The 23710-nt window shown below is 46.9% G+C and overlaps 2 protein-coding genes across 3 annotated transcripts in view; both read right to left on the reverse strand.

Annotated features, from left to right (window-relative positions):
* Nucleotides 1-202: 202 nt before the first annotated feature.
* On the reverse strand, nt 203-21521 carry LOC308522808 (collagen alpha-2(V) chain-like). 2 transcript variants are annotated; one of them, XM_081096371.1, is made up of 16 exons: nt 20762-21521; nt 20607-20660; nt 20057-20110; nt 19246-19407; nt 18518-18625; nt 17073-17180; nt 15992-16045; nt 14047-14154; nt 12166-12219; nt 10161-10268; nt 9736-9789; nt 8674-8781; nt 6390-6681; nt 5148-5335; nt 2514-2753; nt 203-1866 (listed from the first exon to the last, which is right to left on the reverse strand). In XM_081096371.1, exons 5-16 carry the CDS (start codon nt 18566-18568, stop codon nt 1720-1722), a joined length of 1512 nt encoding a protein of 503 aa, XP_080952497.1. In that variant the 5' UTR covers nt 18569-18625; nt 19246-19407; nt 20057-20110; nt 20607-20660; nt 20762-21521; the 3' UTR covers nt 203-1719. The 2 variants fall into 2 exon arrangements, with proteins under 2 accessions (XP_080952497.1, XP_080952498.1); XM_081096372.1 differs by lacking the exons at nt 20057-20110; nt 20607-20660; nt 20762-21521 and having other exon boundaries at nt 19246-19714.
* LOC308522515 (uncharacterized protein) overlaps nt 19242-23710 on the reverse strand; it is a gene marked incomplete at its 3' end in the record, with an annotated part of 118434 nt that continues 113965 nt past the window's right edge. Inside the window, exons 36-41 of the mRNA XM_081095983.1 lie at nt 22406-22459; nt 22165-22218; nt 21279-21332; nt 20607-20869; nt 20057-20110; nt 19242-19407 (exon numbers count right to left, since the gene is read on the reverse strand). Coding sequence (XP_080952109.1) covers nt 19242-19407; nt 20057-20110; nt 20607-20869; nt 21279-21332; nt 22165-22218; nt 22406-22459 — 645 coding nt within the window. The remainder of the gene's footprint in view (nt 19408-20056; nt 20111-20606; nt 20870-21278; nt 21333-22164; nt 22219-22405; nt 22460-23710) is intronic.

A 23710-nucleotide genomic window follows, 5' to 3' on the forward strand; every position in this document is an offset into this window, starting at 1 on the left:
GGCTATTAGTGTCCAGTTTCCCGCCCTGAGTGACGCTGCAGCTCGACTTCCATACATGAGCCAGCGTATAGTCGGTGGGAGACATTTGTTGAATTACTTTTTAAACGAACGGTGAGCAAGGAATACCACAGCGCCCTTCCTTCCACTGCTGGAAAGGAAGTGGGTCTGATACGCTCAAATGAATTCCACGGAACAAAAGCCATTGACGTGACAAAAGCGTGCATTTAATTCGATGCTCTGCAGATACATGACTACAGCTGTGTGCATGGCTTGTCTTTGGGATGGTCCCAGCTGTTTATTGTTAAAGAAGAAATTAAAATGGAGCCAACACAATGCAATTAAGGAAAAACAACAACCTTGAGACACAGGGGCCCGACATGCTCGGACTAGGAAGCAGGCGGGTTACAAGCATCCCAGGTACAGCGTGAGGGGGGACAGTGGGGAGGCCCGGAGCAACGGCCCCTCTTTCAGAAACGGCCACGTCTAAGGTTTTCACAGATGGCACTGATGAAACCATCTTTATTTTTAAAGAATTGTATAGAGGAATTTTAGCACCATCATTAAAGGAAAAATAACAATACATTTTAGCCCTGCCTATCTCCAGTCTTGGAATAATAACGGAAGCATAGCACCTTTCAGTATCTAAAATATAAACAAGAATAGTAAGTCCCTCCCAGCTTCTAGAGATGAGGTAGCTCATGCTAAGACATGTGGGTCATGTTTCCTCGGAGAGTTCAATGGCCAGATGGTTGTTTCCAATCATCACATCCGATCCGTCAGCTCCTCGGCTGGGTTTCTAAACAATCTTTTCTTCGTTACAGGCTTCGGGGCGATGCTCCTGCCATCGGAAGACTCTCAGCTCTGAGTCCTGGACATGCTGATAAGGTTGTATGTGTGAGTTTTGCATTCAATGTCTTCTTAAACAAGAAAGTGCTGTACCCAATGGTTTACTCATGTGACTTCCAGCTGCATTAATAGGCTAAGTCAAGAGGGAAAGGTATCTTTAAATCTGAATGAGGAAAAAGTCTATACTTACCACCCTTTATAAAATCTAAGTTCACTTTGTTTTCAAGAAATTTCACTGAATATATATTATTTAAAAAGTCCATTTAAAACAGTGAGGAACCATTTTTTTCAAGATTCTCTTTAAAGAGTCTCTGATAGTTATACAATATCAAGACATGCACGAGTGTTTCTATCTCAAGGGCAACCCTGGATCGATCATCTTTCACTTTTAATTGATCATCGGGTCTGAGAGGTCGCAAAAAGGCACCACCTTCTACTTGTCCAACTGCAGCCACGGGAGATAAACATGTGCTGTGGTTTTACAGACCCCACTCTCTAAGCTACCAGCCAGGAAGAAGAGTTTTCTCATAAATACTAAGCAACTTTATCATCACATTGAAATAAACTGAAGAAAACAAAGACTATGTATTCAATCTGTTTACTTTTTCTTAAAGGTGGTCATTGTCATTGGTCATCTTACACCTAAACTTCTGTACTGAAAAATCCTTTAACTCAATGGACACTTGAGGACTGTAAGTAAAATAAATATTCTGAAGGCTAAGGCCAGGCACATAAGACCGTATGTACAACGCTGACCGGAGCCAGCCACTACTTCAAGAGTCTCAGGATCAGCTTCACGCAGGCAAGGTTCTCGCGACCGGTGGGGCCATGGATGGTGAGGGTGTTGCTCGCTGTCGCCGGACCATGGCTGCTTCACACAAAGCAAACGGGCCCGATCTCGACGCCGAATTCTTGGTCTGTGCCGCCGACATCCACGGGGGCCAGGTCTATGATGGGCAAGCGCGCCACGTTCTGGGTTCTGTATTCAAAGACGGTCCTGCCCACATTCCCATTCCGTTTCTAGGAGGGAAGGGTGCAGCGGGTTAACAGTGGGAATGAGTGGCGGCAGAGGTGCTGGGCAGCATTCTGAGCCAGCTGTCATAGCGTATGAGTCCAAGCAATGTTTTAGGGCTGAGAGCGCCGCCCACGGTGAGGTCGGCAGGCCTGGAAGACGTGCTTCCACGCTTCCAACCCAGGAGCTGCCCTGTGTTCTCCTGAAACGCCCCGAACGGGCACTGACAACGTGAATGATGGAGGCCTATTTGCTTCTCACATGAAACTATAATTCATCATGAATGTTTTCCTTTTTCATAACTAGATAGGCACGTAGGGAGACACACAAATCAGCAAAAACTAGAACCTACCTCAGCTTGATTATACATTTTAGAATCAAGAAAGTTTAAGCATGAGACTGAGATTAAAAAAGTAACTTGCAGAAGAGCTAGATCAGGTTCCAAAGAGTCAGGCTTTCCTCACTGTTTCGCATTAACACGTGTGTGAACCTGCCTCATGCCCTAGCACACGTTCAAGTTTACCCTAAAGAACAACAGACAGACTCCTATGTCTGTACACAGGGTACAACTGTCCCTACCGCTGGTGCCATAACAGTATTTTTAGCAAAAATGAATTTTTCTCTCATCAGATCAGCATGGCACAAAAGTACTTACGGAGCACGTGTCCTGAAGGACTATGTATCTGAACCTGACGTTTCCTTCCGCTCTGATGTCCAAGTCGTTTGACCCTTTAAGGACCACGGCCTTCTTGAGGTTCTGCGCTTGGTCGTCCATGTAACCGACGCTGTTCTTGCAGACGTAGGTGACGTTCTGCGAAGCTTCTTTTGATAAGAGGCGCAGGAAGGTCATCTGGGTGATGGCTGCGCTGGGCGACTGGTGGTCTCCATAAGCAAACTAGGGAGACAAAAGGAGTCCTTGCTACATGCAGTTCGAAGGGTTTCACAGTGCCGTGTGTGAGTGTGTGTGTGTGTGTGTGTGTGTGAGAGAGAGAGAGAGAGAGAGAGAGGATGTGTGTGTGTGTGTGTGTGTGTGTGTGTGTGTGTGTGTGAGAGAGAGAGAGAGAGAGAGAGAGAGAGAGAGAGAGAATGTGTGTGTGTGTGTGAGAGAGAGAATGTGTGTGTGTGAGAGAGAGAGAGAGAGAGAGAGAGAGAGAGAGAGAGAGAGAGAATGTGTGTGTGTGTGTGAGAGAGAGAGAATGTGTGTGTGTGTGTGTGTGAGAGAGAGAGAGAGAGAGAGAGAGAGAGAGAGAGAGAGAGAGAGAATATGTGTGTGTTGATTTCAGGTAAATCAGTTTTGAAGAGTATTACTTTTATTCTGTCATGTAACAGAATATTCTACTTTTAAAAAGTACCTTAAAATGTTAATGACTGTTCATAGGTAAAAGCCTCTGCCTTACTCCCCAAAACAGCAGATGAAGAAACCATTGATAATTACACTCATCAAAGAAAGTTTATGTATTTTTAAATCTCTGGAATATTATTTTTAGAAGAAGTTATGTACTTGAACATTGGGTTGGATATTTAATCATGAATCAAAAATAGCTCATTGTTTTTATTATTAATTATATTAAGATTTAGGACTTAACTATTTGTATAAAGTATTTTTGCTGTTGTTACTCCTCATCTGAGGATATTTTTTAAAAAATATATTTTATTGATTTTTCACGGAGAGGAAGGGAGAGAGAGAGTCAGAAACATCGATCAGCCACCTCTTGCACATCTCCCACTGGGGATGTGCCCGCAACCCAGGTACATGCCCTTGACCAGAATCGAACCTGGGACCTTTCAGTCCGCAGGCCGACGCTCTATCCACTGAGCCAAACTGGTTTTGGCACCTGAGGATATTTTTCCATTGGTTTTTAGAGAGAGAGGAAAGGAGGGGAAGAGACAGAGAGAGAAACATTGATGTGTTTCTCAGAGAGGCAACATCGATTGGTTGCCTCCTGCTTGCGCCCTGACCAGGGCCAGGGATTGAGCCTGCAACTAAGGGACGTGCCTTAACCAGAATCAAACCAAGGACGCTTTGGTCTCAGGGCTAATGCTCTATCCACTGAGCCAAACCAGATATGGCAGCATAAAATATTTTTAACCCAACTGTTATACGTTGTAGGAAATATGAATCACAAGGTTTTCATTAGCTAACAAAAACCAATAATCAAAATGATTTCCTGAAGGCTCTTTCTCATTCATCTTCTACTCTGAGGTTTATTTTCAATGCTCCCTTTTGAGCTCTTTACATAATATTATGTTCACTGAATTACCTTTCAATTGGGTACATTCAAAATTTTTCTGCTCATTAAATAATGGCAGATTCTGGTATAAATTACTCAGACCCATAATATGCTCACATTATGTTTATCATGAACATGAGTTCTGAGGAGAGAGCAGGAGTAGAGTGAGAAGGACATTTCAGAGCTAGGGTGCCGCAAAGAGATCCAGAATGAAATGCTCATATTGCGGCAGGAGGTGGCAAGGTTGATTGAGATTCTAAATACTGGGCCATAAAAGAAGCATATACTCTGAAAAATACTAATAGACATCATATCATTATGAAAATACATTAAGTTTAAGCAATACTACATTTAAAGTCATTTATTTATGAATACTTATAGTAATTATGTAATATTTATTTACTAGAGGCCCGATGCACAATATTCGTGCAAGAGCAGGCCTTCCTTCCCCCGGCTGCTGGCACCAGCTTCCCTCTGGCACCCGGGACCCGGGCTTCCCTCGCAGCTCTGGCTTCGTCAGGAAGGTCGTCCAGAAGGCTGTCTGGTCTAATCAGCATATTACGCTTTTATTATTATAGATAACTTACCAGGTATTGGATACTATAGTAAGGACATTATATTCACACAAAGACTATGAAATAGATATCGTCACCCACACTTCACAATGAGAGCCTGAGGCGCTGGAAGGTTAGTGGCGTCCTGCTGTCCCCATCCAGGGAGCAGTCACCTAGGTCTCCTGTCCTTCAAGGGGCCAGACCCCTTCATGGATACCTCACAGTCAGCGTGACAGGCATTAAAGGAACTGACGATAAAAATAATTACTTCCTACATCCCACCAATGAAAAAATCACCATGCAAAATTTATGTTCATTTAATTCATACTAAAACTTTGTTTATGCAATGATACAGCAATGGCAACTAATGAGAATATATGACTTTAAAATTAACATGGTAAAATAAATCTGGTCAAAAAATAACAACACAGTCCTAAATACACCCTGAGGTGTAATAAAGAGTGAAGAGCAAACAGGCGATTGTAAGCGCGCGGCTGCGATTACCTGGGCTCCTCTGTTCATGTCGAGGCCGTACCAGACGGGCTTGTGGTCAGGCGACTTGCTGGTCCACCAGGTTTTCCGGGGGATGCTCGACGGGTTGGCTGAGATACACGTCTCTCCCGTCTCCATGTTGCAGAAAACTTTGATGGCGTCTTCCACGGACCCCTGGTTAGGGTCAATCCAGTACTCGCCTGTTTTCCAAAATAAACATATTTGCTAAGAAAAGTGAACTTCAAACATGATGAGAGTCACGTATTGTCAAAACTATCGATGTAGTAAGTATATGAGTTAAACTGTGATTAGAATGTTATAAATGTCTCACTGGCCCTAGTTAGAATTGATCTCTATTACATCTGAGAGATACTTGAAATAGGTTATACCAAGTTGGTGCTTGGTGCTGGACACGTAGTTAAAAACACAAACAAATATGCATTTGTGCATCTATCTGTGTGTATGTATGTATGTGTGTATATAATAGGTACGAAAAACTGCGTTTTAAATAAAATGTAGAGACCTTGGTGGCTGTAAAGTATAGAGCTGAGAATGGAACTGCCGAGTCCTCACGGGTCATTTCAGCTCTCCCTGCCAATGTCATTTCAAAGTTAACTGGGGCCATTAAGCATTTCACAGCTTCTTCTTATGGCCCAGAATCCCTTTTCTCCAGGTCTGATTAGATTAATCAAAATGACAGAATACTGCAAACTTAAGGCATGGTTTACACAATGAGGACAGAAAGACTACTTAATTCCAAAATACTTTGATTAACATATAATCCTGCCAGCAGAGATCCTTAAAGCTGTATTTATAGAACATTAAACTGCATGAAAGGTATTTCATGACCAAATAAGTTTGGGAAATAAAATAAAATAAACTTCATTCTACTCTTGAAGGCCCAACGATACATGTGAGCATATTAAATCCCTGAGAAGTCACGGAGGTAGGGCAATGCCAGCCTTGCTTCAGCAAGTGTTCTCCACGTCACAGCACCACCAAATCTCCAATTGTTATGACTTCTGGATGGAAACGGCACTGCCAGGATGAGGTCAGATCATTAACAGGGTGTGTCCTCTCTCAGTATTTATCGTCTCACCCCCGTTCTTCATGTCATTGGCGGTCCCCCCGCTAACCCGCCAACTCTCTGACATGGTGACCATGTCCCCTCTCTCTCACTGCATTCCTGGAAGGCGGTCAGTGAATCGTGGCCGGGATGCAGCGAGAACAACCGGTCAGGACGCGAGCGCTCACCGCTGTGCTTCGCCGAGTGGCAGAGCTTCAGGTCCTCACAGGTGCGGGCCGGGTGCTTCTTAGAGCCGTCGGGGCTGCGCATGGTCTCGATCTGGCTGCTGAGGGACTTGAGGGTGGCGTGGACGCCAGGGTCCGTCTTGTTCTTGTCGTCAGGAGCCGCCTCGTCTTCCGTGAACTCGGGGAGGGGGTCTGGCATGTTCTCATCGTAGTGCCCCAGGATGTCCCCGAGGGCGGCCGTGAGGTGACCCGGGGGACCCGGAGGGCCAGGCGGGCCAGGCTCGCCCGGAGGACCCTGATGGTTGAGAGCATTGGAAACACATGAACACACTTGTTGTTTGTTTTTCATTGGACACAAGGCACTGCTGGGACTTGGTGCCCAGGGAGTTACACCCGGCCTCACGGTGCTGGGACCTGGGAGTCGCGCCCTTTAGCCTGAGGGCTCTGCCTGCCAGCCTGTAACCTCCCAAGGGAGAGAGTGACGCCCAACTACCTCCCCGGCAACAGGCCTGCAAGTCGGCATCTGAGCTACAGCAAGCTCAGAGCACCAAGTGTGTGCTCTGATGTTCACCTTGAAGACGAATATAGTTTATGTTAAATATGCAGATGTGGCCATTCATTTCCAGACGACTGGGGGCAAGGCCAACTACAATGTCTCACAGGATTTGTGACAGACGCCGAGAGGGAGGACACAGAGGAATGGGGGTCCCAGTTCTGTAAGATTGCACGTCAATACCAAGGACATACCCACAACGAACACCACAAGACAACTGTCCCCTATTTTCAAATAAGGGGGAAGACGGAAGTCTTTTAAATGTTCAAACTAATGTGTAGATCAAAATTCTGTGTGCTAGCCGAAACCGGTTTGGCTCAGTGGATAGAGCGTCGGCCTGCGGACTGAAAGGTCCCAAGTTCGATTCCGGTCAAGGGCATGTACCTGGGTTGTGGGCACATCCCCAGTAGGGGGTGTGCAGGAGGCAGCTGATCGATGTTGCTCTCTCATCGATGTTTCTAACTCTCTATCCCTCTCCCTTCCTCTCTGTAAAAAATCAATAAAATATATTTAAAAAAAAAATTCTGTGTGCTAAACAAAATTTAAGAATGTTCTCTTTAGCCTTTTTAAAAAAATATTTTTAATGATTTCAGAGAGGACGGGAGAGGGAGAGAGAGAGAAGCATCAACGATGACAGAGAATCATGGATCGGCTGCCTCCTGCACGCACCACACTGGGGATCAAGCCCGCAACCTGGGCATGTGCCCTGACCGGGAATGGAACCGTGACCTCTTGGTTCATAGGTCGATGTTTAACCACTGAGCCACACCGGCCGGGCTCTAGCCCTTCCCTTAACAAGCTGTAAAATGTGTGGTCACCTTTGACCTGGGAGCTCCCGCTGGCAGACAAGGCTGGAGTCCGCCCCTGAGGAGCTGGCTCTGGACAAGTTGCTTCAACCTTTCCTCACCTCAAGAGCCTGTGAAACCTGTTGGGTTCACTTTTAAGATCACATCATGGCCCGTGAGTTCCTTTACACCAACCTCAGGAGGTTTTTCCTAGCGAGGACGAGTGAACCGCCACATAAAGTCCTAGTGGAGGGCCATTAAGTCAGAGGAATGGCACTTCTGGCTCTTTTCCGCCCACAGAGAAATAATAGGGAATATTCCTCTGGACCACGGTAAACATAAGGCTTTTCGTTTTATAAAATAAGTAATAAATATTCAGTTTAATGGCCAGTGAGGGGCAGAGTCAGAATAAAGAGGGACAGGTCAATCAGACCGAAGAGGAAGAGAGATGAGGAGGGTCCCAACGACCCGAGAAGCCAGAGCCTAACACAGTGTACATCACCCTCAAGTCGGCACTACTGGAACATGGTGATGAAAACGTTAATTGAAATCGTTTTTCATGTCGTTTGCAATAGAGAAAAGCTTAGATTTCACACTCTTCGCTTTGCAGCATTTTCATGAGCGACTATACTCATCTGCCTCACACTCAGTGTCCTGCCGTGAAGGCAAAGCGGCTTTTCCCCAGCCCCATCAGGACACAGCACACCATGCTCCTTGCTCTCATCGGTGCCCATGAAAGGAGGCCCAGCAAGTTGGACTCTGATTTTACAGGCTCTGAACGATCTCGATTGAAGAGCTGAAAGTTACTTCTACAGACAAGCTCTCGTGTGACTTTTAGGTTTGTTCTCAGAGTCCCTCTGTCCCTCGTCCACCGGCTGCACAACCGTCCTCGGCTGGGCCCGGGGCGTGAGGACCAGCAGAGCCTTTGCAGGCACACCCTGTGACTCACCTCAGGCCCCGCCTCCCCGACGCTGCCCCGCACTCCAGGAGGCCCGATGGGGCCCAGCGGCCCGGGGTTTCCTTCCTTCCCTGAGGGGCCCACTGGGCCCGGGGGACCCTGCGAGAAACAAAACTGGATGTTAGAGTCTCTGAGAAAACTCCCACAGCGCCCTTCTCTAAACAAAGAACCGTTTTCCTGATGAACTATCACAGCAGTTTCTCAGATTCAGATCCTAATGACTAACGAATGGAGTTCCAGAACATTCCTACTTTACTATTTCATCGCACATCAATTTTCATCCATGCACATAAAAGACCAGCAGCAGTTAAAACCTTTAATGGGCTTGTCATCTACTTTTATTAGTGTTGGGACTATTTCATCAAATCTCATGTAAACTCGGTTATAAATTCGGTGAACTAGGAGTAAGAAAGGCAGAAGGTGAAGTGATAATTATAATTGTAAGTTATGTTTGTGTGTTTATACAAGTATCTCCTGACATCCTAACAATTTTAATACTACTCTCCTAAAATGTGTTGTCTATACTAGATTTAGACATAGCAGAAATTCTAATGATTTTCCTAAACAATTATGTCTGTCAATTATGTTAGACATTAATGACCTATTAGGGGCAGCATGAATACTAATGTGGAATTTCTAAAAGCCACAAATGTTGGCTTCATTTTATGATCTGCATTTGAATCAGCCTTAAGCCAAACACTCTGAGGAAGGACCCCAGTTCCTTAAAAAAACACATGCAGCTGCAGAACAGCCAGCTCTGCCTCCATGCACGGCAGTCCTCGGAGATCACCTCACCGAGCGCGAAGTAACGGACACGCCAGTGAGCACGGGGAAGGACGGCCCCATCGATGAGCGCGTTCACCGCAGGAGGGAGGTTTAATGGGGGCCGTGAAATACCGAGTCATAGTACAGGGCTTTCTACTTAAGGGTGATGGCCGACTGCTTCAGAGAACCTGGGCAATGCTCGCTTCAACCCATGACATGCTACTCGGGCTCTCGCAGGACATCACGGCACGCATCGCCGTTCACACCTGGTCCAGCTTAGTTACTCACTCTTGGGCCAAATGGTCCGGGGATCCCAGCACTGCCTTGCTCACCATTTGGACCCTGAGTGGGAAAAACATGTAGAATGTTACCAAAATATTTCCATCCTGCATTCTGCCGGCCTCGGGTGGTTAAAATCCGCTGCCGCTGACATCGGCTGCATCAACTGCTCGCACAGTCATGTCTCCAAAGGTCTTCCTGAGTTGCCCAGAAGTAACGACCACGCAGGAGGGACGGTGCACATACCCTCTGGGCTCATGTCTTTCCTAAAAGTCACAGCTAGCAAGTGGCAGTGACGGTGGCCAGGTGGGTAACTCATTATTTTGAAAGGACAGGAAGGTACAAAACGTCCATCCGTTTTATGACAATGTCCATGTCAAGACAGCTGTGCACGTTCACACGGAGGGCAGGTCATTGGTGGAGAAGTTACTTACAGGAGGCCCGGGAAGTCCCTGAAGACCGGTGAACCCCCGGTGGCCCTTCTGGCCTCGGTCGCCGCGGTCCCCGTGATCGCCTTTGTCACCGCGAGGCCCTTGGGGTCCCTAGAAACAGGGTCATGCGTGGGTATTGCCTGTTGAGACTACAATTTCCTACAATTTTACCTTTTACAATTGTATTTACTGTTATTTTGAGTCCCACACTTTATATGAACATATTTACTTATATAAATGGAATCAGACCTAGAAATTTTTGCCTTTTGGAATGAAGGTAATAATTAAAACATACTGTATTTAATAATGCTTTCCTAAGAGTTAGTTTTTTAATGTTTATCCTATATTTATACTAAAATGAGGTGTTTTTAAGTTGGTCTTTCTTATCTAAAACAGTTTCAAAGACTGTATTTCACATACTCGGCTGCTATTATGTGAAAAATATTGCCGCCATAAATAGCTTCTTTAAAAGCAAAACATGAGTCCTTATTTACTATGCTACCTCTAAAAAGAAAATGCTTATTAAATTTGCATATCCAGATAAACTGGACATGACAGCTGGGACTATATTAAAAAACTGGTCATCCTGGAAAGTTGCTAAGAGAGTAGATGCATCAATTCTGATCCTGAGAAACTAAAGGAAAAGCAATAATTAAGAATCTTCTTATGGGATAGAAGCTACAAGGAGAGAAAAGGTGAAAATTATCTGATCAGTTTAATCAGTCTCCGGCTCCTTCCTTCCTTTCCTTTCATTCTTTCTTTCCTGTTTCTTAAGTCTTAGGTGACCACAGCAGCTCCGGTCCAGAGCTCACGGCAAACTGACAAGGTCGCCTACGTGGGAGAACTGTGCTCTCGGCAGCTCTCCTGGAAGAGAACTGGAGGATGAAAGAGACCACCAAACAGACGGACTCTTGGGGTAATATTTTTCCTTACCAGTTTCTTGTTCTTCTTTTGTATGGTTCCTTTATTTTTTTGATTTGGATATCCTAATTGTCAAACAGTATGAAAACCTTTTTATAATAAAAGCAAGACTAAGTCTCAGTAACTTTTTATATTTTATATAACGTTGTAAATTTAAATATTAAAATCAGCCCAGCCAGCATGGCTCAGTGGTTGAGCATTGACCTAGGAACCAGGAGGTCATGGTTCAATTCCTGGTCAGGGCACATGCCTAGGTTGCGGGCTCGATCCCCAGTGAGGGGAGTGCAGGAGGCGGCCGATCAATAATTCTCTCTCATCATTGATGTTTCTAGCCCTCTCCCTTTCCCTCTGAAATCAATAAAAATATATTAAGTACTAAAATCAGCCTGAATGCTTTCACAATGTTAGAGAGGTTCTTTTATTTGGGGAATGCTCCAAAATTTCATAATTGAAAATAAACTAAACCAGAAAGCACCTACTTGTTATTATTAACTGAAATTCATTTAATCATGAAAAATGAAACTAGACTGTTTTTGTAACTGGCTAGAAAACGTTTGACTTGTACATGCTATGGGACTATGAAATCCTCTCTAGCCGGGCTCAAATCAAAACTGAGAATTGTGATCTAATAACAGGCCATGATTTTAAGGCTATAATTGATCTTCATAAATACTGATATGGATTTATATAACAGGTGTGAGAGGAACAGAAGAGACCGCCTATAGAAAGAATTCATTCCCAGTAAGACATCTGTGTAAGGCTCTCTGACCCGGAAGTAACTGCAAGTAGTAAAAGAACTGAACATGGGCAGTAAAATCTCATTGCAAATAAAACATAATATTGACTATAGCTTTTAAAACTTACAGAGAGCATTTAAACCCATTGTGATTTTTAGAAAATCTCAGAAAGAAGGGTATGGTTATTCCTATTATTCTGGGAGACAACTGTTACTCTAAGAATCATTATTGATTATTTGAAAGAATTCATAGCTTGAGAAATTTGGTAATTTATAAACCTTAAATTGTACTTTCTCTTTGGGAGGGTATTTTATGGAAGAAGGCATTTTCTAAAGAAAAACAGAACTTACTGGCAAGCCACGTTTCCCAGCTCGACCAGGTGGTCCTATGGGACCCCGGGAACCCTGGAAGAAATTTTCACAAAAGTTGGAAAAAACAAAAACAAAAACAAGTGCATACACTATGTAGATAGAGAATTCAAAAGCCAGATTTGTGGCTGGATATTTACTAAGTTTATGTGCACCTATGCATACTCTTCTGGCTAATTAATGAAAACCAGGCTAATGTCCCTGGTATAAGAATGTGTTCATCTCACTCCAATGACACTCTATAATCAGTTTTATTAATTGGTGAAGCAGTACTTGCTTAAATTTAACAGGATTTCCTATAAATCACAACATTTTAGGTGGTGAAAGTCAAAGCATCAGAATTTTTGAATATCTATTAGAAATCAAATGTTTGCCTCAAAGAATAAGAAAATTAACTCACAATGAACTGTTTGTCATTCTTGGTTTGGAGTCATAGTCAAGGGCACATGGGTGACTGTACGTATGCGTCCAAGTAGCTCTAGTCAAGAGCACATGTGTGACTGTATGTATGCGTCCAAGTAGCTCTAGTGAAGGGCACATGTGTGACTGTACACATGCGTCCAAGTAACTCTAGTGAAGGGCACATGTGTGACTGTACACATGTGTCCAAGTAGCTCTAGTGAAGGGCACATGGGTGACTGTACACATGCGTCCAAGTAGCTCTAGTGAAGGGCACATGGGTGACTGTACGTATGCGTCCAAGTAGCTCTAGTGAAGGGCACATGGGTGACTGTACACATGCGTCCAAGTAGCTCTAGTGAAGGGCACATGTGTGACTGTACGTATGCGTCCAAGTAGCTCTAGTGAAGGGCACATGTGTGACTGTACACATGCGTCCAAGTAACTCTAGTGAAGGGCACATGTGTGACTGTACACATGTGTCCAAGTAGCTCTAGTGAAGGGCACATGGGTGACTGTACACATGCGTCCAAGTAGCTCTAGTGAAGGGCACATGGGTGACTGTACACATGCGTCCAAGTAGCTCTAGTGAAGGGCACATGGGTGACTGTATGTATGCGTCCAAGTAGCTCTAGTGAAGGGCACATGTGTGACTGTACACATGCGTCCAAGTAGCTCTAGTGAAGGGCACGTGGGTGACTGTACGTATGCGTCCAAGTAGCTCTAGTGAAGGGCACATGGGTGACTGGACACATGCGTCCAAGTAGCTCTAGTGAAGGGCACATGTGTGACTGTACATATGTGTCCAAGTAGCTCCAGTGAAGGGCACATGGGTGACTGTACATATGCGTTCAAGTAGCTCTAGTCAAGGGCACATGTGTGACTGTACATATGTGTCCAAGTAGCTCTAGTCAAGGGCACATGGGTGACTGGACACATGCGTCCAAGTAGCTCTAGTCAAGGGCACATGTGTGACTGTACGTATGTGTTCAAGTAGCTCTAGTGAAGGGCACATGTGTGACTGTACATATGTGTCCAAGTAGCTCTAGTGAAGGGCACATGTGTGACTGTACGTATGCGTCCAAGTAGCTCTAGTGAAGGGCACATGTGTGACTGTACATATGTGTCCAAGTAGCTCTAGTGAAGGGCACATGTGTGACTGTACACATGCGTCCAAGTAGCTCTAGTGAAGGGCACATGGGTGACTGTACACATGCGTCCAAGTAGCTCTAGTGAAGGGCACATGTGTGACTGTACATATGTGCCCAAGTAGCTCCACTAAAGGGCACATGGGTGACTGTACGTATGCATCCAAGTAGCTCTAGTCAAGGGCACATGTGTGACTGTATATGTGACCAAGTAGCTCTAGTGAAGGGCACATGGGTGACTGTACACATGCGTTCAAGTGGCTCCTAATGCAGAGCATCGATGTTAGTTGCTGCCAGTGAAATGGCCTCTCCTTACCGGGTCTCCTCTCTGTCCTGCGTCTCCAGGGGCGCCAACGGGGCCGGGAGTGCCCGGGGCACCCTGAGAGCCTGGCAGACCCGCGGGTCCAGGGTCTCCACGGTCACCCTGACAACAATAACAGGATAGCACTCAACATTAATTCTCAAACAGTGGTATTCTATGTGCCCATGCTATTCGCGATGAACAATCCCTTTTTAAAAACTTACTTTATTATTTTACTTACAATTTACTGCAATAGTTTATTTACTTATTAATAACTCAAACTGAGAAGAATAAGGTGATTCCTCCCAATCCCCGACGTCATTGCTCCCCTCACTCCTGCCCTATTGCTTCCCTAGCCCCGATGCCGGACCCGAGCAGGCAGCACGTTTCTTGTCCAGACGTCTCCGCTCTGGGGTGTCTGTGCTCGGGGGTGAGACAAAGACTCGCTGAACAGTGTGGAAACAGAACATGCCAAAGAAACCACTTTCCGGGTTTCCAGCCCCAGGCCTGTGTGAGAAAACAAACGATGGAGGCTCCTCCCGACGCCGTCACCACCGCATGAGGTCAAGGTCTGCACTCCACTGCGGTGCGACGCCCCGGAGGAAACAGCTCTGGGCCCAATGTGGGGGCTGCCCCCGAGTGCACAGGGCACCTGAGAATAAGCTCAGCAGCATCTGAAGACGCGGCTGCCCCTGATTCCACCCGGAGACCCACTGCGCCCGGGCTCCCGTCTCACTTGTCTCGTTAAGCAATCAAAAGCAGGGTGCCCGCTGCAGGAACAGGGATGAACGCAAGGAATGGGGCAGGCCATTTTTTTCTGACAGAAATCGCCTTCCTTGACTGGTTAGTTTGGCCACCAGGACAAACTTGGGCAATAGATTAGAGAATAGACTCATAATACATTGAATAGCTAAATTGGCAACTCTAGGATTTTTAAAGAAACATACAGAAAGCACATATTCACTTAGAAAATACCAAGGATGGCTTCTGCAACTATTTAAACTTATGATCAAAATAAAATGTGATGGAAACTTCAAATGCACATAGGGGTCCAAATATATCCACAGTGACATCGGGGCACACAGCAGCAAATCTTTGAGGACTAATCCCTACACAATATATACTGACCAAGGGGAAATTTACATTCCCTGCCTTTATGTAGATGGGGGGACCCCAAAATTCATCAAAACCCTTTCTTCCTCTTTACGTCAGTGCCTGGTGGATACTCACCGTGGGATTTAAAACACAAATGCCCCATAGTGTACCCCTCAGATTCAGAGTCTCTGAAAACCGCGGCTCAGAAACTGTGTTCCAGACCACACAGCCGGTGCCGGGGTCCAACCCAGCATGGACCGGCTCCCGGCAAGCCGGCTACTTCAGTGGTCTGCCTGGCTTCCCAGCCTGCTCTGCTCCAGGACGGGCCTTAGGGTGGGAAGAGCCGTGACGCCATGATAGGCTTAGGAGGGCTATGCTTGCCTTCCATGCAGCGGGTCCCACACAGCTGTGAGGCCACCCGTCGGGACTGGAGCCCCTGGGAAAGCTGGGACGTGTCCAGCTCAGTCAGTGCCTGTCTGATCTAGAACCACGTCATGAAATACTAGCTAACAATTCCCAGAGAGCCGTGCGGCTTCTTTGCGGGGCATCCCGTTAGTGGGTGCGTGGGGAAATGCAGATGTCGCACAGCTGCCACACTTCTGCAAGATGATTTTGAAATCTAGACCACTCGCCCGATGCCTTCGTGTGCACCAAACATGAAAGCACTTCGCTTTCCTCCTCTTCATAAAACTGCCATCTCACTCTGCTGTGCGTCAAACCCCATTCCATCGACAAGATCTACCAAGTCACAACGTTACAAAGCAGGCGGCTTCCATCAGGAAGGTCAGGGCGGTTTCCCTTTCTAGTGTCACCCAGGCTGCACACCCCCATGGCTCCGCGGTTTCGGTCGGTGACAGGGCCTCACCCGCTCTCCTACAGCGCCGTCCCGGCCCGGAGTGCCGTCGTTGCCCGCCGGGCCCTATGACAGATCACAGTGAAAAGGGGTTAACTGGCAATAAAAAATCTCACTCCAGCCGCCAGACACGTGACAGCGGCCACACCGACTGCCCGCCCGCACCTGCGACGGCGTTCATGGAGCCCCGCAGGGGGAGCTGGGCTATCTTCTCCACCGCTTTGAATTGCTTGAAAAATCAACCTATTTTCACTCAATCTAAACTCTCCATTTCTATTTGTTTATTCTAACGAAGAGAAATAGTCTCAAATCCTTTGAAATACATATATGATAAATTAAATTCTTGATGTTTTGTTTACTTTGTATTACCAATGAATGGTCTTCCTTACTTTTACTTCTTAAGCTTATCCAAAGAATACCCATCAAGTTCTTAAGTAAAATATTTAGACTATCAAATTACTTTTAAAAATAGGTAGTCTTCTCTCCTTATTTTTAAATTTTTTTTCAGAATAATGTTTCTACCATTTGATGAAAAACTTTGCTCTGAAAGGCACTGGCTGTTTGTGATTTGCTCATCACAGCACTGAATGCAGCAGGTTCCACCCGTAGTTCTCACACCTCCCTTCAAAGCCTGGTTCCCTCTCAAAGCCCAGGGGCCACGGCATCAGTGGCGTCACTTTACAGTGGTCGTTCGGAAAGTTCTCTCCACTCGGTCCTGTCACAAGCTGAACAGTTATATTAATCCCATCACTGTGGAAAGTGGCAGTTGTGACAAATATGCTACTCACACAATGAAATATAACAGGGGAAGGATGGATGAATGTGCCCTTTTACGTTCAAAACAATTTGGCAACAACCTAAACCAACTAAGAGGCTTGGTTCCAGAGGAGAGGAAGTCAGCGCAAAGCCCTCACCCTGCTAGGATTCTGTATGTCATCCCTTTGTCAACCCTCTAGGCAGCCGAGCACATAACATACCATCACTCAGAAACTTCCTCCAGGCAAAATGCACACACGATTTCTAGATCGACATCTGAGTGAAAAAGCCGACCCCCTCCCATGACACCGACAAGAGCCACTTTCTCGGTTCTCACCTCAGGTCCTGGCTCCCCGACAGGGCCATTCGAGCCTGGGGGGCCCACAGGCCCAGGGGGCCCTTTGTCTCCAGTGGCACCCGTCGCGCCCACTTTTCCTGGTGTGCCCTGGAATAGAGTATAGATATGTCACCCACTTCCACAGAAATGTAAGGATGCCAGTTCCCATAAAGGCTGCATGCATCCAGCCCGGCCGGCGTGGCTCAGTGGTTGAGTGTCGACCTATGAACCAGGTCACGGTTCGATTCCCAGTCAGGGCACATGGCTGGGGTGTGGGCTCGATCCCCAGTGGGGTACACGCAGGAGACAGCCAATAAATGATGCTCATCATTGATGTTTCTATTTCTCTCTCCCTCTCCCTGCCTCTCTGAAATCAATTAAAACAAAACAAATAAACAAACAAAAAAGCCCTGGCCGGTGTGGCTCAGTGGACAGAATGCCGGCCTGCGGACCGAAGGGTCCCAGGTTCAATTCCAGTCAAGGGTAGATGCGTGGGTTGCAGGCTCCATCCCCCGTGGGGGACATGCAAGAGGCAACTGATCAATGATTCTCTCTCATCATTGATGTTTCTATGTCTTTCTCCCTCTCCCTTCCTCTCTCTGAAATCAATACAAATATATATATTTTTTTAAAAAAGAATGCCCGTTCCGAGTTACTTCTGCGCTGTCTGCTCACTTTATTTCTATGCCCTGCTCCCTGTTGGGAGATGTTACTCCCAGGTGTCTGGCTCACATCTGATAAAAGCATTCCTTTCTCCTTGTGTGCTGGTCTCAGATCTCTACCACATGTGCCCCAGTTCCAAGGCCCAGCAGTTCCTTTCTCTGCCAACAACACTCCACATAAAAACATCACCTATTTTTTCTCACGTATATAAACTCAGAGGGGCAAAATTTCACGTCTTCAGAGCTAATAGTGAGCCAGGCTTTTGTTCACGCTCCAGCGAATATGAGATTCGAACACCCCCCTCCCCCCGCTGCCCCCCGGCAACGGGGATCACTTTCAGAGGCTTTCTTCCGAGTTCTCCCCACTGTCACGGCCAATATCACTTTAGCCCAACTCCTTCCTCGCCTTGCTGGTTCATGAGAGCTGCTCTGTGAACTGTGGACTGTGGGTGTTTCTGTCCGCGTGTTATTTAAGGAGCGGCTACCTACTCACCAGGAGACCCCCTTCGCCAGCTTCTCAGAGAGTTTTAATATTTGAAGAAAGATTTAGAGTCACCCCAAATCCACATCCGCATTTGTTTACTTCACTAGCCCCGAGGTCAAATAAATACACTTTTCAAAGACTTTGTAAAGCACTTAAGCAAAGAATTTCACATGTAAGTCAAAAGCTTTTGAAGATACTCAGAATGTGTATCTAAAAAAGACTTTAAATCTATTCAGCAAAAATATATACAAATTATACTGCACAGAATCAGAGAAAACACCGACTGCGCAGCGCCTCACCGCAGGGCCCGGCAGGCCGGGCATGCCTCGCTCCCCGCGCTGGCCCGGCATGCCCACGATCCCTCGCTGCCCCGTGGTGCCCGCTGGGCCCGGGGGGCCGTCCGGACCCTAGTTTTGAGGATAAACTAGAATTAGAAGTTGTCCAGGGTAAAACCATCCACAAGAACTTTACAGTAGCTCACAGCTGAACAGGCTTTTCTGGTATAAGAAAAAGTTCCCTGATTCATAAGACCATACGATATATAAGTAATCAATTTATAATCCACACAGACCTTCTAACCTTATTTAAGAAGTAAAAATAGCTTATCACATGAAAGCAAACTTGAAGATTAATATGAATATTGATGGAATAAAAGAGGTAACTATTCAGGCAAATATTTTTCCTCTTTAAAAAGGACACATTTTTAAAATAAAGAGAATCGTATGATGTATCTGAACACATTAATGTTTAAAGGCAGTTGGATATTAAATGAAGTAATGTGCTTCATAAAAATTTACTTCATACAATGCAGACAGACCAGGAAGAGTGTGTTCTTGTTTGGATTTTGAATACAACACCCCTTAGTGCTGTAGTTTCATATGTGCACACACACTCTTTCCTAACGCAGAGAACTGCACACGCAAAGCCTGCAGGGCATGAGGGAGGTGCCGGGTGCTGGACAGTGATGGTGACGTTTCATTAGCAAGTATCTAGTTACAGGCGCTCTAGAGCAAAGATGCCAACTCACAGGCTGCCCGTCTTCTCCGGGGTCCCCTTTGTCTCCTGGGCCCCCGGGGGGGCCGGCTGGTCCACGATCTCCCACTCGCCCGTGAGAGCCGGGGTCCCCGCGAAGACCCGGGGGCCCCTCCTTCCCGGGCTCCCCGAGGGGCCCCGCCGGCCCTGGAGCTCCCTGTGGGACAGAGAGAAAGCGGGAGGGCAGGGCGGGCCGGGAGGCCGCGGGCAGCGGTCTGTGCCTCGGGGGCCTTCGCCGGCCTCACGCTGTTTTCCTGTCAGATGCTCAGACCTTCATTCCCCAGAAGAAAACGGGCGTTGTTGGCAGACAGTTCCCCAGGAGTCATTGTTCAGGGCTGAGATTAACCCAAATTTCAGACCTCTTAAGGCTCCGACCCAACAATAAACACGTAACATCTCATCTCATCAAGGAAGAGTAACAGTTAATAAACAAAGTCCCAGGAATGCTTCCCACTGAGGGAGAGGGTGAGCACAGGACTACTGGGATTTAGTGACCACAGGGGCCAGCAGTCAGACTGGGGCTGAAAGGACTTGCAGATAAGCTCCCCCACAGAACAGGGGGTCAGAGATGAATTTGCTTTGACAGCACACCAGTATGAGTTGTCAGATAAGGGTTGTTAATATGGGGAAAGAAAATCATGCATGGATTAAATTACAGAGTAAGTAATAGGAATTAAATCTGTGTGTATCTCTGTCCTGTGTACAGATACGTGTGTGTGTGTGTGTGTGTGTGTGTGTGTATCTCTGTTATGTGTACAGATACGTGTGTGTGTAGTTACTCCACCTTCAATGGTGGACTGACTTACAACAGGGCCTGGGGGTCCAACTCTGCCGGCAGAACCAGGAAATCCCGTAGCGCCCTAGAAACACAGCATAGAAGCCCCTTAACGTTACAGTGAGTGACGCAGGCTCCCGCTACCTGTTTTTCACAGGGCACTGGGCCTTTGGGTGCCCTCCTGGCTGTGACCCAGGTCCAGCTATTCCTGATCCTTTGTTTTGAGTGGAGCTGGATTAACTGGGAGGAAGACTGCGATTTCTCCCTCCCCGCTCTCCATTCATCTTGAGCATACACAGGCATGTTCCAGGCCAGGGCTGAAACCACATTCGCATGTCACAGCAGGAATGGATAGCGCTCCAGCGCCGTTCCCCATCTCCCACCGCTCAGGGGCCACTTATGCTGCGGAGGAGGCAGCGGGTCTCCAAGACCCTGACGCTGATTTAGGCAGCTCTCCCTCCGCACTAGTTACACACACAGAAGCTGTTGCTGCGGCTTCAGATCAACTTTAAAATACCCAAGAGGCCCCGATGCCTCAGCTGACCGTGTCCGCCCAGAGCTCCACCCCCAAACCGACTCACCGGAGGACCCTGTGTTCCTCGCCCGCCTTTGAGTCCGGGGACCCCATTCGGACCCTAGACGGGGAGAAACAGAGAGACGGCTGCGGTGAGGCAGGCCGGCTGCGCACCGGCCGAGCTGGGGACTGGGCCTCTCCGCAGGGCTCCGTCGGGCTTACGTGGGGGCCTGGGGATCCTGCCAGCCCCTGTGGCCCCGGGGAGCCGGCGTCTCCCTTCTGTCCTGGCTCTCCGGGCTCCCCCTTCACGCCTGGCTGCCCATCGGGACCCTGCCAATGGCATAAATAAGCAGTTGTTAGAACACTGACGGACAAGGTACTCCACAGCGATTCTTACTAACATGATTAACGCTGGACGTAACCAGCTGTTGTGAAGCGGTGCTTTGTCATCAGTATGACAGCAGAGAAGAGAGAAGCCGCCTGGTGGGATCCTTAACGACAGTCCGAGAGAAGTAAGTATCGCACCAGGTTTCAGTTTAACAAAGAAGTATAGAATCTGGAACTGTGCAAACTCATCCATTTTTGTGCTAGTCCGTGAACTGTTTTGAAAATGAGAATACCTAGAAAACTGCAAACTTTCCAGAATCTTTTACCTTCAAAACATATGGCAATGATAACTAATTAACGCACGCTCTCACGGGGAGTGCTCATTGAACATAGAGATACACGAAAATTATACCTGGGGGCCGGCAAAACCAACAGCACCAATGGGGCCGTTTTCACCGCGGGAACCCTGGAAGACAAGGGGAGACGTTCACACCTCGTTCGCGGTGGCCACGGCACGGAAACAGCCCAAGTGCCTGCGACAGGACTGGATAAAGAAGACGCGGTGCACAACACAACGGAGTCCTACTCAGCCACAAGAGGGGATGACATAGCGGCATTTGCCACAACACGGATGGACCTTGAAATATTCTGCCAAGTGAAAGGAGTCGGACAGAAACAGCTAAAAACCACATGATTTCACTCAAACGCGGGATATCAAACAAAAACCCATGGGCACAGGCGGTGGTTGCCAGAGCGGGGGCTGAGGGGACAGGGTTTGAAGGAGCCTATTATATGGTGATGGAAGATGGTCTGACTTTGGGGGGTGGGCATACAGTGCACTCTGCAGATCTTGTATCATAGAAATTGACACCTGAAAAACCTAAATGACCCTACTAGCCAACGTCACCCCAATAAATGTAATTAAAGTTTTTTAAAAATACAATTACATAAATTTGGAGTGTCTTGAAATAATATATAGAAAAATCAGACATACTGCTTGAGGAAGAATATATATATAAAATGATATGTATATACCATAGAACAAAATCTCCAAGGTTTGAAGTTTCAAAGACGTCTCTTAATTACTTAGTGAGCTGCTTACCTACACTCACTCGATTGTATCACATTAATAGAGTGATAATCTTTTAAGTTTAATGAGAGAAGTAAAAGCTGAAAACCAGAAAGTTAGAAATAGCCTACTGCATCAGGCACGGTTTTCTATAGCTGTCAGGACAAGAGAGGAACTAACTGTCTTACTGCTCAAGGTGATGCTGAGACCACAACACACCGTCACTTACAGGATTGCCGCGCGAGCCAGGAGGGCCGACTAAACCTCGAGGGCCAGGTTCTCCCTGCAGAGCAGATGGTAGATGGTTACCGTCCGAAACAGCAGCAGACACAGCACCGCTGTGGGACGGTGGGCACCGCGTGGAGGGCAGATAACGGGCGTGAACTAGCCAACGGCCATGCTTTGTGAAAGGGAAAACACTGAGAGAGCCCGCTTCAGGCCTCATGGGCCGACTCCACAGGACTCATTACCTTTTCTCCGGTGGGACCTGCAGGACCCGGAGGGCCCAGGGGGCCTGGCAGACCCTGCAGGGAACAGAGGAACAGGACACTGAGGGGGAGAAGGCACAAAGTCTCCACGTTCACACACACAGAGAAGGGCTGCTTTCGCAGAGCATGACCTAGAATAAATAACGACATCTACATGCTCTCAACATGTTTCTATCTGGTCGAGAACAATCTCCACAGAATGTCTTCATCTCTTTCATCTAACTCAGCTCACCCAGACGTGGCCCTGCCTTCAACAGCAGGCAGGCTCAGTCTGTTCTCCGCCAGCGCCTCCGTCTCTCAGCCTGTTAACGTTGCTAATCCTACTTGAAATTTGAGTCCAGGCTCTAGACTGAAGAGACGTGTCTTCATTTGTACAAAATGCCATATTCTTGCATCCTAATACGCTAGCAAAATGTCACTCTTTTATTTCAAAAAAGTGAAGTGTGCTAATGCATTTGGTTTTCTACATCCCCCTGCACGTAAGGAAGCGTCACAGCGACACTGAGGGGGCGCTCTTGCTCAGAGCCCGGGGGAGCTGCCGCAGGAGACAAGCTGGGTCTCCTCCACACGTGGCCACAGACTCCCCTCCTCCACTCGGTTGCAGCTCTTCCTGAACCACGTTTTCCCTCCAATACCCGTGTGCTGCCTCTTCCTGTGCAGCCAGATACTCGCTTGTAATTTAATTTCTGTATGTACTACTGAAGAAGCTTAAGGAACAAACATGATTCTTCAATTTTATATTATTAACAAGAACACGAGTAAACTATATTAAATTCTCTGGATCTATAGTGGAACAACATTCTTCCAATAATTTACCTAATATACTTCCTTAAAGGATCTGATGAACTAAAATATAAATTTACACACTTTTTCATAGAGAGAAAATGTATTATTCATTCTCCCCCTTACTAATGCTGATTCATCACCCTGTTGTTTTCTCACTCCTTACCTCCAATAACTGAGAAACATTAATCACAACTTTGCTCTACAAGACTCTCCCTGCCTCGCCTGCAAGGAGGTCTAGACCAGCTATGAGATCAGCGACTTTATAGAATGAACACGCCTGTGAGGAAGACAGGTGAGAGAGGCCCCGCCGTGGACAGCAGCGACCTCACGGCTCTCAATAGCGACTTTCCTTTCTGGCTGCCCGAACTCGAGGTGAGCAGAACGAGTGTCCACGGTTGGTCAACATCTAATCTCAGGTTTCCTCATCCTCCAAGTCCAACCGCCATGGAGGTGAGTCCGACCGCCATGGAAGCGCTACAAACGTTATTTTGGAAAGTCCAG

Source organism: Myotis nattereri, assembly GCF_964212035.1.
Source record: "Myotis nattereri genome assembly, chromosome: 7".
Taxonomy (NCBI): Eukaryota; Metazoa; Chordata; class Mammalia; order Chiroptera; family Vespertilionidae; genus Myotis; species Myotis nattereri.

Bases quoted from the DNA above. Each gene is read 5' to 3' on its own strand.
- LOC308522808 (XM_081096371.1), bottom strand. From the start codon at position 18,568: ATGCCGGGCCAGCGCGGGGAGCGAGGCATGCCCGGCCTGCCGGGCCCT. The intron at 10,269-12,165 runs GTAAGTTCTGTT...CCCTGTTTCTAG, and splicing joins CTGGGAAACGTGGCTTGCCA to GGACCCCAAGGGCCTCGCGG. The intron at 9,790-10,160 runs GTAAGTAACTTC...TTTCCCACTCAG, and splicing joins AGGGACTTCCCGGGCCTCCT to GGTCCAAATGGTGAGCAAGG.